General features: G+C 41.0%; 1 protein-coding gene across 3 annotated transcripts in view; it reads right to left on the minus strand.

Moving 5' to 3' along the window:
• IPO9 (importin 9) overlaps window positions 1–14,882 on the minus strand; it is a 38,852-nt gene that overhangs the window by 16,699 nt on the left and 7,271 nt on the right. The window contains exons 2-10 of one of the 3 annotated variants that reach the window (XM_049832112.1): window positions 11,881–11,942; window positions 11,134–11,220; window positions 9,962–10,163; window positions 9,426–9,514; window positions 9,051–9,137; window positions 7,418–7,537; window positions 2,503–2,603; window positions 812–870; window positions 98–249 (exon numbers count right to left, since the gene is read on the minus strand). In XM_049832112.1, coding sequence (XP_049688069.1) covers window positions 98–249; window positions 812–870; window positions 2,503–2,603; window positions 7,418–7,537; window positions 9,051–9,137; window positions 9,426–9,514; window positions 9,962–10,163; window positions 11,134–11,220; window positions 11,881–11,942 — 959 coding nt within the window. Of the gene's footprint in view, window positions 1–97; window positions 250–811; window positions 871–2,493; window positions 2,604–7,417; window positions 7,538–9,050; window positions 9,138–9,425; window positions 9,515–9,961; window positions 10,164–11,133; window positions 11,221–11,880; window positions 11,943–14,882 lie in introns of those variants that run through there. The other 2 variants (XM_049832113.1, XM_049832114.1) reach the window with 2 other exon arrangements.

Genomic DNA, 14,882 nt, shown 5'->3' on the forward strand with positions numbered 1-14,882 from the left:
TTACATCAGCTTCCACACACTGAAATTCTTCCTAGCACATTAGCTGTTTTAAATCTCTCATTTCATTTGCTTCCTACATTAAGACAAACATGCTCACCTGCTCCTCTGTGATCTGCATGTAAAGGAGGATGTAATAGATCAGCTCTGGCAAAGCCTTCTTCACTGTGCTCTTAAATTTGTTGTTTTCCAACAAGGCATGAACAAATTCAAATATGCTGAACACTAGATTTTCAAAGCCCAATACTTCACCTGAACAAAGAAGTGGAAAATAAAAAAAGAACATGACTGAATATGCCAACATACAGAAAGGCAGAAGGGAAAACAAAAATCATGACTGAATATGCTAACATATAGAAAGGTATAAATGGGTGTCAAATATAATTACAAGCTGTTAGCTTGCCTGACAAGGCAGTCTATTCTTACTCCTGGAATAGCAAGGGCAGCAGCAGCCCCTGGAGGATGTCTGACCTCATCACTTTCTGCTCTTGTCCCACCTCACCGCACACTCCTCATTAAAGCTGATCCAGCTCAACCCAAAACCTGTTTGGTTTTCTTTTGTCGCATTACTTATGCCTCAAGATTGTTGCAGAACTCACTCCTTGAGTCATTAGAAAACTTAAATTACGCAGCCTCACTGATCACAATCACATGTAACTTGCAATGAAGTGATGGACACTGTTCTAACAGCATAAATGTACCTTTAAGCACAATCTCCTAGAGTGTTTCAGTCACTGTTCTGACAACAATAATCTTAGGTAAGTCCACTCCTCTTCAAAAGAGGAGGCAGAAGTGCAGTTTAACAAGTTCTTACCGTCAGAATCCACAGGGTCCTCCACCTCTTCTGTGTAATTTACTTCTGTTCTCACATAAGTGGATAGAGTTAAGTAAATATACACGTTTCTAAAGAACTGCATCTATTTAGGAATTAATCCGTTCCTATCTTACAATTCCTGATAACTAGGGAAGTTTTCTTTCTTAAAAAAAATCTTTGACTTTACGCACAGTCCTGTGTTTCAGAGAAAAAACAAGCCCCAGGAGCTCCTGGCTTTGTACATTGCCCAACTTCAAAGACCACTTCCGCATCACTTCAGTACATCCTTTAGACCATCTGGTTAACTTAAACTGAATTCCCCAAGGTAACCCAAAACTTCATTCATATTAAAACTTTGCAAGAACGGAACCACTCAGACTCACTCCAGGGGACGGTGAATCAATTCAACACTTCACTGCTGCTGAAGGGTGAGGAGCCAACCCCATGCTGTTATGTGCTACCTTGTGTTGGCTCTGCTCCCTGTCAGGCCTCTCCATGAGCCTCCAACCCTGAGAAGCAGCAGAAAATTTACCTGGGGGTGGAGAGGAAGGAGGATGGCGAATTGAAGGTCCAACAAATGCCAGAGCAAACACAAGGGAAGGAAGGACAAGACTCTTCCCCTTCTGCAAACAAAAAACTGTTTTGTCAGCTCAGCTGCCTGCTGGACTGCAGTGGGAGTCAGGACAGGAGAGGGAGAAATACACCATCAAAAATTTAACAAACAGGTCCTTGTATTTTAAAAGGTGTTAAACCAAAAAAACAAAAACCCAAACCCAAAACACACCCAAAAAACCAGCTGACCTTGAAACCAGACAGCCTCTGCTTGCTCCAGAACTAAGGCTACTTTTATGGTCTCCCTGACCATTTTTACTCTACAAGAGCCTATCACTCAACATGCAGCAGAATTCTGAAACACAAGCCCTATGTTGGCAGTTTTGATATAAAAAGGTCTATATCTACGATCTGTAGGAGAACAGTCATTCTTATTATATTACAGAAGAAATGCTCAGTTAACCCTTATGCTGTTAACACAATGCAGTGTCCAGTTCTGGTGTTTATACCAAAAAAATCAGAAAAACCTACAAGAAGGCTCAGTATTCTACAATTTCTGTCTCATTATAAACTGCTAAAAAAGCAACTTTCAGATTAATGATATGGAAAGATTTGACTTGTCAGTTTGCAAGTACTGGGAAAACTACCAACCGAATACCTCTAACATGGCCAATTGGGCAGTGAAGTAATGACTAAGTTATAAAATTCAAAAGGCAAATCAACTTCAACTTCAGCAGCAAGTGTAACCAGCCATTAATACTGCTGTAGCAAGGGGTATTGTAGATTCTCCTTTACCTGAAGTCTTTACATTGTGACAAGGTATCTTTTTAAGAAGACAGTTTTCACTGAAGAGTACCAGAAACAATGCAGAGATCAGCTGCAACTCTGCAGCCAGTATAACACAGGCACTTGCATCGTTCATCATACTTGACTTTTAAGCTAAAAGAAACTTAATGGAGCCTACTGAAGTAACAGAAATATCCAGTACATCTACACTATAAATGCCTATATTCTGTCACGGCAGACTCCTCTGTGTGCCATGCTCTTCATGCTCTTCAGCTGTGTTCAAGTTGTTACTGTGTATGACACAGAGTTTGTCTTGTTCTATTCTAGTTAAAACCATTCACTACAAAGGATATAAGGCTGCACTTTCTGTAAGGGTATTCCAGACAATGGGTAGGATCTGCTGCATTGACGAAACCATGTGCTTCGGATAGTTTTTCACAAGTGCTGTCACAGCCTGGAACAAAAAATAATATCAGTCAGAAGTGAAACTGGGGAAAACTATCAACAAACACTCAAATCACAGGCTATTGCTTCATTAATAACTGAGATAATCCAACATCTTCCTGCCACCAAGGTCTCCTCCTCTCACTCCTGACCAGGCAGTCCTCTCACTTGCACAAACTCTGACAAACACACCCCTCTTCACATTTGGTCTTTTGCAGGGGAGCAAAGGGATAACACAAGATGTACAACTCTACAAGTGAAGACAGTGCAGTAATTTGGTGGTAAGGTATAGACTCCAATCAGAAGTACATCAGTGCACAGCACTGTCTGGATACGATTACCACCTGAAAGCTATCTTATCCCAGAAAATGAACTCTAAATCACGTAAAACCAGACCACAGCCTATTTCCCACACTTCTACCCATGCAAGCAATACATCCGTTTGCACATCCAGAGAACACCTGCAGAAGAAAACACCCACCCAGATCAATTCTTTCACCCATCAGCTGCAGACAGAGGCAGCTGTGCCAGCCCAACACAGGGGCTTGTTTTGGGAGCAGCGCAGCAGCTCTACAGGAGATTGTGCCTGGGGTTTCATGAAGCTGATTCGCCCTGATTTAGGGAAGCCCTTTCACTGATGCTTGCCAAATAGCTTTTGGGATCCTCCAGGAGTCAGAGAACTCTCACTCTACCTAACAGACACCGCTTCCTCCCACAGGGGCACAGCTACAGTTATTTTGTATTGGTTACAGAAGAGCCCCTCACGAACTGCCTGACTGATGGCTGCTACAAGACATATGGGTATTAGTTTGTTTCTGCTTACCCAATACAAAACACTTTGTCCAGTTCGTTTGTTTGTAGCATTGGGTATACTAATAGAAATAAAAAAAATAATAATTCACCTTCCAGAAAAAAAAACAGCATTCTAATATCGGTATTAGGGATGAGCAGGCAGCCAGAGAGAACCTAGATACGTTAAGTTTGAGAATGAGTCTGGTAGGTGCTAGAAGCATTACTGAAAAGACCTGTTGAAAAAAAAATTAAGTTTATGCAGGTGCTGGCAGAGGACCTGAACCTGGATCTGGAGGACTGCTGCACACTCAACACTCTGACTATGGCCACAGTAGCATCTAAAGAGACTTGTTCCATATGCCACTACTTACGAACCCTATGCAAGTTTTTCTAAGCTATATGTCAAGACAATCTTGGAGGAAGCATTGCTGGAGAGGTAAGAGTTCTTCAATTCAATAGCTCTGCAGTTCTAACAATAGAAGGCTGCATTTGCAAGTTCACCAATTTCACGCAGCCCAAGTCATTAAAAAAAGAGCACTCTCTCCTGTCAAATGTTATATTTCAACCCCTGGCCTCTCATTCTGCCAATTCCCACTGCTTGTTTGAGCTAAAATAACTGCTTCACAGATCTCCTCCTCCTCCTCCTCTCCTCCTCTGCCAATCCCCATGTACTGCTCTATCACTTATTAAATCCTCCAAGAAAATCCTTATCCATCTCTCTTCATAGCAAAGTCAAGCTGCTCCCCAAGCAGGACATTTAATAGCCAAGCCAGACAATAACTGACTGCATCCATACCTGTAGCCCGAGTCACCACATGGACACACCAAAACCACCACCGAGGAGCAACACAACAGCTCCTGAACTCCTTCCAGCTATTCTGCAAGCAAATATCCAACCACATCTCCATGAATTGCTTGGCATCTCCTTAAAGTCACTCTGTATTAAAGCCTTTTCTTGCTTCACCTCCTACTTGTGTCTTTAGACAGAGGAGGAATCCCCAGTTATGCAGATAAAAAGCTTAAAATACACACTAGCCGGCAGCAGGAGAGCACGCTAAAGCTAAACGTTCAGTAAGAGTGCAGGAGGTGCAGGTTATGTACTTTGCTCATAAGCTTAGGAAATTTGCCCCCAAGACATGGCTGCCACCCTGTCTTCCATCCAAGAACAAAGAGGGTATGATTAATTATTTTTGTAACTAATTATTTGTTCCAGCAGCAGGAAAAAAAATAAGCATAACTTCTCTGACCTACCTAACATACAGGCGTTGAAAGAACAGATTTTAAGCACAAGTGAAGAAGCACTACAGGAAGGTTGTAAGATACTTTAGATTGTTGGTTAACTGGTGCCCTTTATATAATTACTGCATACTAAGTACATAATATTTGTATTCCCTTGCTATGAAATTTGACTTAACTGTTACCTGTCATGTTTAATCACTCTGTTTCTCTCAAAACAATCAATAGTGGCATATTCAACAACATTGGAATTGGGATTCAATCATCATTTAGTTGCAGCTCATTCATCCTCAGAGATATCAATTTAATTCATGCTAAACTATCAAACAACAAAACAATAAATTACACCACTGGTACTTTGTTCTAGTCTTCATGGTTGAAAATATTTTTGTTGTGGCCAAACCTTCCACCTCCTTCAAGGGTTAAAGGCACTGACACTCCTGCTGACTACTGCTTCTGAACTTGTAACCACACTTGGAAAGATTGGGGACAAATTAACAATCAGTGGTTCGCCATGATGTGATCCAACCTACTTACTTTCTTAATCAGGATAACTGTCCAAGTGGATCAGGCAGATGTGTACACTTCAGTATTATTCATTAAAGCTTTCAACACTGTCCTGCATAACGTTCTTATATGGAAAGCAAGACATTTTAGGTCAGGGCTGTCTCTGATTTCCACCAAGAACTCCATGAACCTTGGAGTACAAAGCTCTCAAGAGACAGGGAAGGAAAAAAAAAAAATCTTCCTCTGTCATTTGCTGCATAGCACTTCATTAAGGAAAAAAAGATAGGATTGAGTTCGCATCTGGTTGAAAATGTACTATAAAAAAGTCTCAATTCCCTCCTCCATTGCATCAGCATTTCAAGAGGTTCCTGTAATGATCTCATCTGTAGAGCTGGCTTAACTAATCCCTTGAGGTCTCTTACTTCTGCATTACAATGACTATAAAATCCACTTTTCTGGAAAGGAAGGCAATTTATGGGTCTTTCACCTCAATCCCTTTTCCCTTAGAAAATTGGTATCATCAGCTTAGAAACCCTAAGGGACAAAATCATGAATTGCCCGAGTCAACAGCCAGTCACAAAAAGCCTCCTACAACTGGTTACTTGTCAGCAGCAGATCTCCTGAATTTACTGTTTAAATCCATACTGATTTTCTGCTGCCATCAATGCCACCCAACATACAATAGTGTATTCAGACCAAAATCCTCTCTTGTTTTGCACCTACCTCGCAGTGGGCAAAAGCAGATGCCCACACACAATTAAGGAACAGAGTAAGAACATGATGACATTACATCAAACACTTTCCCAGCCTGTCACATCTTTCAAGAGACTACTGCTGCATATCAGTGCAGACATACAAGTACAAATAGTTCCAATTCCGGTAAGCACTGTTATGTAAATAACAAAAAAGGCTGCAGAATGCATGAATGTAACAAGAACAGAAGAACCCGTCTATGGTTAGAGTAAAACTATCAATTACAACTGCTTTTGTGTAGGCTGAAAACTACTTCTGCTCATTAAACATCTGAATATATGTATCTGGAATCAGAATGAGACACTCTTGAGCTGCAGCCTATTCAAATTGAGATTACACCCTGCAGAGTATCCTACAGTATCCCCTTCATGTTAGCGTTCCTACGTATTACTGTCCCAGGAATCCTAGCGCACAGCCAATGGAAAAGGAAAAAAACCACAAGAGACACTCTCTTGACAAAACTTGCCAACATCCTACTGCAAACTCCCTTCCATTTGGTGCTGCACAGCAAGAAACAAGCTCCTGTTGTTTCCAGCATATGATACCTGCAACCCCTTACTGACAAGTGACAGGTTGCCACAACCAGGGTACTCCCGCCTTTAAGAGGACTAAGAAAACAAGTTTCATGACACAGAACTTAGTAGTTGCTAGTCTGTAAAATACAATAGCATTCTCCTGCACCTCCCAGCATTTATTTTCATGGCTCCAGCGCAAAGCTGGTCATTATGAAAAACTTTTGATGCTTGTCTTCAATAACTCTTCCTGTTTTCTTCAGGGAATGTGGCTGAACGGGCCTCTGAAGTTGAACAGCTGAAACCTGTACACCGTGACCCAAGTCTTGCTTGCCCCAGCACACATACAAGTAAATGAAAGATCTGGATTTGATTCTGCAACTTGGGTTTTGAGCTCTTTTCTTCTCTCCCATGTTGCAGGCAGCGCATCTAGAACTCCAGTGCTTTCCCAGCTGTTGAAGAGATCTCCATACCTACACTGGCACTCTTGCCCCCACGCACTGAGCTACATGCACATAGAGCTCTGCAATCCAATCTTCCTTCTCCAGGAAACCACAAGAATACAAAGATTTTCCATCTCTCTTTTGCACAGATAATTTAGCATAAAAGAGCAGGCAAGTTCTAGAAAAGCACCTGCACATAAGCCTTTAAAACTTCATTGCAGCAGAATTCTGCAGCATCTTTAGAAAAGACAGGTATTTAACTATTGAGTATGGTGTCCAAACAAGATGCATCCAATATGTCTTAGATCAGCAAATGACAAGAACAGATCATCCTATGGATTGGTCCCTAGGGATCATTTTAGGGACAGATCCCTATGGATCTCATCACAGGTTATTTTCAGTACAGGCAGAACAATTTATTTCAATGTTGTACAACACTGGAAGCCAAAAAACTTCACTATTTGTTACATGAGCAATACTAGGAGAGGTGACATGCACTGAAGTTTCTCTGTTTTCCAGCACATCTGACAGTGTATTGGTATTCAATTCTTTCTTTATTTAATCAGTCTTAAGTAACTTACCTTTAAGACTTCCATCTTAAACCCGCTGTCTGATGTAGGTCCGTCAGGCATTTGCAGGGCCTGAACAAAGGCCTCTGTGAACTGCTGCACCACAGGAAAAATCAGGACTTTGGCCGCACCCTGGTTATAATCAATGCAAGCACAGGTGAATACCAGATACAGATCTCCCAAGTCTGACAAGTAAAGCACTAGAAGCAACAGGAATTGAACTTTTCTGCTACAAAACCAAAGAGGGACTCATGGCAACTGCAGAACATTGCAAAGTCACTTGTTTCAGACATCACTTTGGCTCTTTCCTCATGCTGGGAACTAGAGCTCAGCTGAATCCCACCCTTCAAAACCGCACAGCTCAGACTGCTACAAAACACACACTACATCTAAGCTAATCACTTCAGACTCTAAATAGAGATCCAGACGATCCAGTCCGGAGAGTCTCAGGGTAGCACACATCCTCCTAAAGAGGCACTTTCATTTGACTAGATGAATCATCCCCTGTACCCTAACACCCAGACCCTCCGCAGGCTATAAAAGAAACCTGGGGTGACTACATCACATACAAGCAATTACACTGAACCCTGCGGACGGCATTTATCTCCCTCCTGAGCCACCCTCCCCCAAACCAAACAAGCTCCTTGTGAGCCGAGTATCAACAGCTGGCCTGAAGATTACCATGACGATTCTTCCTAGGAAAATGCAGCAAGCATTTTTCCAGATGTCAAAGCATTGCATAAGCAGTGCTTGGCAGAGCAAGTAATATTGGACAAAAACAATTTTATCGAGAAAATTCCTCATAACTCCATAGTTAAGACAGAAAAGTTGTATGCTTAAATCAATTAAGAAATACCACTTTAGCAATTTGTAAAAAGATTGCCTCTTTTTCTTTTTTTAAGTCAAATTTCAAGAGAAAAAGTTTTGTATACAATGTAAAGGACACTTTCGGCCCTCCTCCAGAATAAGACAGTGGGAAGCTACTACTGTCTTTTGGATACTGGTAACCAGCTGCCTGATGTATTGCATAAGTAACCTTGCCAGTGCAGTACAGATACCGCGCAATTATCAGAACTTCCCAAAAGTCTGCACTGAATAGCCACTCAGCAACAACTAGCCACTAGATTGAGAGTCACCCTTTCCTATCTTCACCCCCCAAAAAGTTAAAAACGACAATTTATGGTCTGAGGAGTGCATGCTAAAGCAACTGATGAAGTTCCAGGAGCTTGCAACCAATGCCTTGCCCAAGGGCCAGAAAACTTCCCATCATAATGCAAAGAGCCAAGGCCTGGCAGTTTACCAGGACACATGGTTCACCTGGAGCCTGGAAACTATGACAGGGATTTCCAAACAAAGGGATGATACACTATCTTCTCCCCACGCTGTTTCCCCTTTCTCTGAGCTGTTACAAGCACGTCTCTTGATACGTCACAAGTTAAACTTAATTATGGAAACCAAGTCACAGTATCAAGGCATGCATGTAAAGGAGTGTAGCCACTTTACATGTACTAAATTACACCCTCTTTCCCAGAATTACAGCTGACAGAGTACATAATTCTCCAATGTTTCATTTTCATAGTAACAATTATTTAGAATCTTGCTCAGTCTGAATTCAGTGTATGTTGTACATAAGTTAAACTCTTGCCTTTTCCAATTCCTCCATGTTACAGATCATATGGGCACATGTGGTAAATATCTCTACTGCACGCGACCTTGTGCGAATACCATACACCTAGAAAAAAAGTTTAAATAATAGATCAGGGACACAGGATACTTTTATTTCCTTTAATTTTCTTTTAATTGTATTTATTTTTTGCTTTAACTTGATTCTATTATTTTATCATTGGCTTCAGCTTCTCTGTTGAAACATAAGCTGCCATCAACTATCACATAATCAAGAAAATTCTTTAAGCCTAACTCATACTACAGTACAGCTTAACCATTAAATCTGGAGTTTCTCTGCTCCAAGAAACATTCCCACTAATGCTATTCAGTACCAACTTAATAGTGAAGATTGTACCTCTGCCATTGTGAAAATTTTGTACATCTCTGGAAGAATAACAGGAGCAACAAGTGGCATCTGTGTGTCTGTCACTTCCCGTGTAAATTCTAGAAAATGGAAAAAGAAGGTAAGTTCTTATAAGAAAACAAATTTGTAGGCAACAGCAATAACAGAATCTTTGGGAAACAGTAAGCATATTGGAAACACATTGATTTGTACTTGACTAGACCAGCGTCATCTGGCCTACCTGTGGCAATCCTTGAAGGGAAGGAGAAAAATATCATGCTAAAAATTGCGGATATCTGAAAAACAGGGTGTTACAATCAAAGTTCCATCTGAGCTATAACCTGTAGCACAGAACCTTCTTCCTCAGCTTTCATGACATCTACTAAGCATGCAATTCAACAGCGACCAACAGGCATCACGCCCAGGAGAAGAGAAGAAGCAAACTCCAATTTCTTCAATTTCAAGTGAAAAGAGACAGAATACTAGCGTAAGGAAAAGCCTAAACCGCCTCCTACATCAGCATTGCCAAAGTTCTCGCATATACATACCTGTAAGCACTCTCATGGCTCCATGCACTGCATTCACATCTCCACTAACCAGCATCTCCATCAAGAGATTGAAAAGCTCGGGCCAGGCTTCAGGCCAGTCCCAATGGGCTATTGCTGAAACTGCATAAGCAACGCTCGAACGCACTTTGCTGATTGATTCTCTCAGCCCGTTAGGTAGGAGCTCCCTAATAGCAACTTTTGCCTGTAGAGAATAACACTATTTAGCAAAACAGACCCCCAGTCATAAAACAATTTAATTGAAAAAGCTTTTATACCTATGACTGTATCCTGATATTGATTCAGCATTGGTTTTACAAAATGAACACTCATGAGACAAAAAACCTTGAACACTACACCCCGTAATTTTTTTATGGAAAACTGCATGGTGTTTTAACATAGCACTCTTTTTGCACAGAGCACTTGGCCAAGTGTCCAGTAAATAGCTCACAGCTGCAATTAGATAGGATGTAGAGATCTACAGGGAAGACATCCAGAGTTAGCGGAGATAAATCCCAGCTCCGGTGTCAGGGACTATGTTTGCTTACTTTGGAAGATTTTAGTAAACAAGAACTAGTCACCCAACCCTGAAGGGACACGAAAAAAAAGCCAGCACTTCTGGGGCTTAATTCACGAGACTTATTTCAAGCGATTATCTCTGGTGGGATGAATCATACCCTAGATGTGAAAGATAGACCAGTCAACAGTCAAAGTGGCAAAGGGCTAGAATGTCTGGCCATTTTAGCTGTTGGATACTCCTACTGAACAGATTTTTAATGAAACCTAACAGACCTTTAAACTGAAATTTGTCATGGGAAAACAGCCTTTAAGTCCCAAGCTAAAAACCAGAAGATTTAGTAATTCTCTGAAAAAGGACTGCCAGAATCAGTTTTTGTAAAACTTACAAAGCAGCTTTCTTCTAGTCTTGCTCTTAGAGCAACAGCAACTTTATGGCTGAGCTTTTCCTACAGAAATTAGTCCAAGCTTCTGAAGTCTAGTGCTGTTTTAAGCAATTGAAAACAGATTTTTCGAAGCAGAAAACGTCAGAAAACCTTAACTGAAGCCATTAATCCTCATAATATGCAAGGGTACTGGCACTTCTTAAACCACCTACAAAATTAATATTCTTGATGGATAAAGTGTTTTAAAGTAGACAACATGAAACCAAATCTTACCCTTTCTGTGGTCTCTGGAGGTCTAAACTTTTCTGACTGAGAACACCAGTGAGTTTCCACATACTGTTTCAAAATGACAGATGCTAGCTGTATTAGAAGAGAGGTCAAGAATCAGTAACAAATCTTGCAACCATGGCAAGCGTCACCCCTGACCCATTTGCTCAGCCTCCTGTCCCACCATGCTGCTTTTAGAGGAGCAACAGGGCTTGCCAAAAATGCAAAAAATCTTTGTGAAAGGGACACAAAGCTACCGCATTAAAAAGATGAACTGATGGCCATCCATTGAGCAATGATGGCCTGTACAGCACTGACACAAGGCAGTAGCTTTATTTCCTCACCTCTAAAAAAGCACAAGATACAGGCCACATGGAAACTAAAGAAATACAGAACCTAAACTTCCTTTTCAAGGAGGAAAACACCTACAGAAAAAGCTGCTGCAAAGACAAGCCACACACTTCTGCTTGCTGATGCCTACCATCCGCCTCATAAGTTGTGCCCATTCCCAGTACAGTACTGTCTCAGCACCAGGTTTATTAATTCCAAAAAGCACTATTTTCAAAAAAGTTAAGGGTATAACACCTGAATAATGTTGGAAGAGAAAGTAATGACTCTAGAGAAATGTAAAATAAACTGGAGAAGCAGTAATAGAAAGCTACCTCCAATTTTTCACCTGGAAACACGAGAGAATATTTTAAAAACCAAGGAAACTACCATCAGAATTCTTTCTACAGTTCCAGGTAAACTCACCTGACGGATGGCCAGAGCTCCCTGGGGATCTACAGTCAGTTCTGCTAAATGAACACCAAATTCTGCAAGGAAAAAAAAAAAAAAAAAAAAAAAAAAAGGTTGGTATCATAACTTTTATTCCCACACAGCAAAATTATCAAGATTTTTGGAGAAAGACATCATACCAACTGAATGACTCATATGTGGGAAGGAGAAGACAATTCCAAAACATAGCTACTCAAATGAATCATGAGCATTAATTCTCCCCTGTGCTCTCTGCACAAACTTCATTTATTTTCTTAGCATCTTATTACTTTCTCTCAGGAGCAAAAAATTTTGTCACACAGGTTAATACCAAGCAAATAATTTACAACTTTTAAAAAAAAGAAATCTTATCTACAATGTAACACCATCAGTCAAGTTGCAACATGAGGGATAGATTAAGACAGAAGACTGTCAGACAGCAGTGCATTTTCGGACAACCATTCATCCAGAGGTGATTTGGAACCATCACTTCAGCTGCCCCAAACCACACCGTAAGACAGCTCAGAACATACCAAGCACTTTCCTGAGCAAACCCTACCCAAGCACACTGACATCAGGAACTGCCTGTACAATCATTTGGGCCGCAGGACCTTCTCAGCAAGAAATTTAACCAGAAAAAGCAAGAGCTTCTTTTAGTTGCCAAGCAAGCTCTGTAACAAAGGCAAAATTAAAATGCTTGTACCAATTCTGTTCATAACTGAGCACAGGAAATAAAAGCAGGAAGAGCAGCTTTTCTGGTATGGTAAATCCATATGCCTCAATAAATTTGCTTAAAATTACAACTTTAACTTCCAGGTAGCTGATAACTGTATTAAATACTTCATTTCATTTTGCAAGTCTGCTTAAGAAATGCATTTCTGAGGTTTTAGTTCTAGAAACCGTGGAGCCGAAGGTATGTCCTGAGGTCCCACTAGCACAGCCTGACTCCTCTGGACAGGTTAAACATGCTACCACCATCCCTGACAAAAACATAATGAAAATTCTTCTCAAAAAGAGTTCTGCAACTCTGCTTAGCAGCATATTTCACCACTTCACAAATACGGTTCTCTGAGTGAGTTTCTCCCAATATCCATCTCACTTGTAAGAGGCTTTTCTGGGTTGGGAGATAATTGCCTCTCACTTTCCCGTGCTTACATTGAACATGCCCAGCTCCTTCAACCCTTCTTCAGAGATCATGCATTTAAAAAAAGGAAAAAAACCCCAATGCTTACCCTAGCTGCAAAAGCAGGGAGCCTCATTCTGAGAAGTACTTAACATAATACTCCTCTTAACTGTACCAGTAATTATTCTTCTAGCTGCCTGCAATATTCCAGACTCGAGTATAGCATTGCATTTCAGCCACATTTTTAAAGGGTATAAATGAACTAAGAAGCCAGAATAAATGTAACAGCTTCACATAGTTGCAAGTCACTACTATGGTTATTTTGCAATCTTTAAATCTGTTTCCATATATGCATTTGATTTTTTTCCCTTTACATACAGTACTCTGCACTTGATTTACAATATTTTGTTTCAATGATTTTAGGCTATCTCTCCAATTCTCCAACATCTTTCTAATTCTGCCCTCCAAGCCAACTGCAGTGCCATCATTGGTAAACCAGAGGTGTACTCACTACTGCAGCTACCAAGAGCTCTGTCTTAAAAGCCCATTGGGTTTGACAATAAGCCACTGATAACTACTCTATGCACAGGTTTTCAGCCAACTGTGCAACATAAAAATATTACAAAACTGTATGTTCTTAACTGATAAATGACCATTGTGGCAAATTCGTATCAGGAATCCTACTGAACTCAGATCATTCATACCCAGCACTTGCTTGCTTAAGCAATAAGCCAGCTCTACCATCAAACAAGAATTAGATGGATTTATCGAGAACAGATCATATAAAACAGCATTAGCTGTGTAGCATCTATTTATCCTATTGTGTTATAGACACTGGCAAGCTGTTTAATGAGCTGGTCCAAGAATCTTTCCAGGCACGGAAATTACACTGATCATTGTATATAGCTCACTGGCTCCTCTTTTCTCAAAGAATTGGTTTATTATTGGTTTTTACCCAGCTCACTAGGAACTTTCTATCTTTATCATGGGTAACCACAGTTCAAATGTATCTCTTGATAAGCGCTTCCTCCACTTATATTTTCTAGATTTGAGATATCAGAAACATCAAATCTTCTTCCCAAGATAAAGTCTGTAAAACCAAAAGATTAGAAACTTTTAATGAAAGGCCTGGCATAGGGAACACTTGTCAAACACCTTTCCTTCCAGCTCTGCTTCTCCTCTCCACTAACCTCACTATTAGTGAAATCCAGCTCTCCTCCTTCACAACCAAGCTCCATCTACCACATACCCAGTTTACGCAACCTCTTCACCCCCAGCTTCTTGGAGAAATTAAGCTGGACCGAACCAAAAAAACAGTACTAAACAGGGAAGAATAAACGAGCAGGCCTTTCTACTGAATCACTGCACTTCACATCCTGCCTCGTGAAAGTGGGCCAGTACTGACTGAGTCCAGCTCAGTACATCCATACAGAGCTGGTTCAGGAGCTGTGACAGGTCCCTTTTAGTTGTCTCTGCTGGGGGTGGAGACAGGCAGCAGCAGAGGAAGAGGCCATGGTAGCTGCTGCAGCCAACCCAGGTGAATCCACTGCCGCATAGCCACCAACACTCCAAATTAAAACAACATTGTTTGCAGAGACCAGATCTCACAACCGCAGCAGCATCAGAAATTGACTTCCCTTTACCCAACATCTGCCTACCCCTTGTGCATCGCAGTCTTCAGCTACACAGGCACAGGCAACATTTTCCACGGGATTGGTTTTCAATAACATCATCATAAAGTAATTCGGGTTGAAAGGGACCTCAGGAGGTCATCCTGTCCAACCTCCTGCTCAAAGCAGGGTCAGCCACAAGGTCAGACCAGTGCAGAGCATGGAGAGCATCTGCAGACAGACTAGGAAGAAATACCAAGCAAGTA

Source organism: Accipiter gentilis, chromosome 29 (genome assembly GCF_929443795.1).
Source record: "Accipiter gentilis chromosome 29, bAccGen1.1, whole genome shotgun sequence".
Classification (NCBI taxonomy): Eukaryota; Metazoa; Chordata; class Aves; order Accipitriformes; family Accipitridae; genus Astur; species Astur gentilis.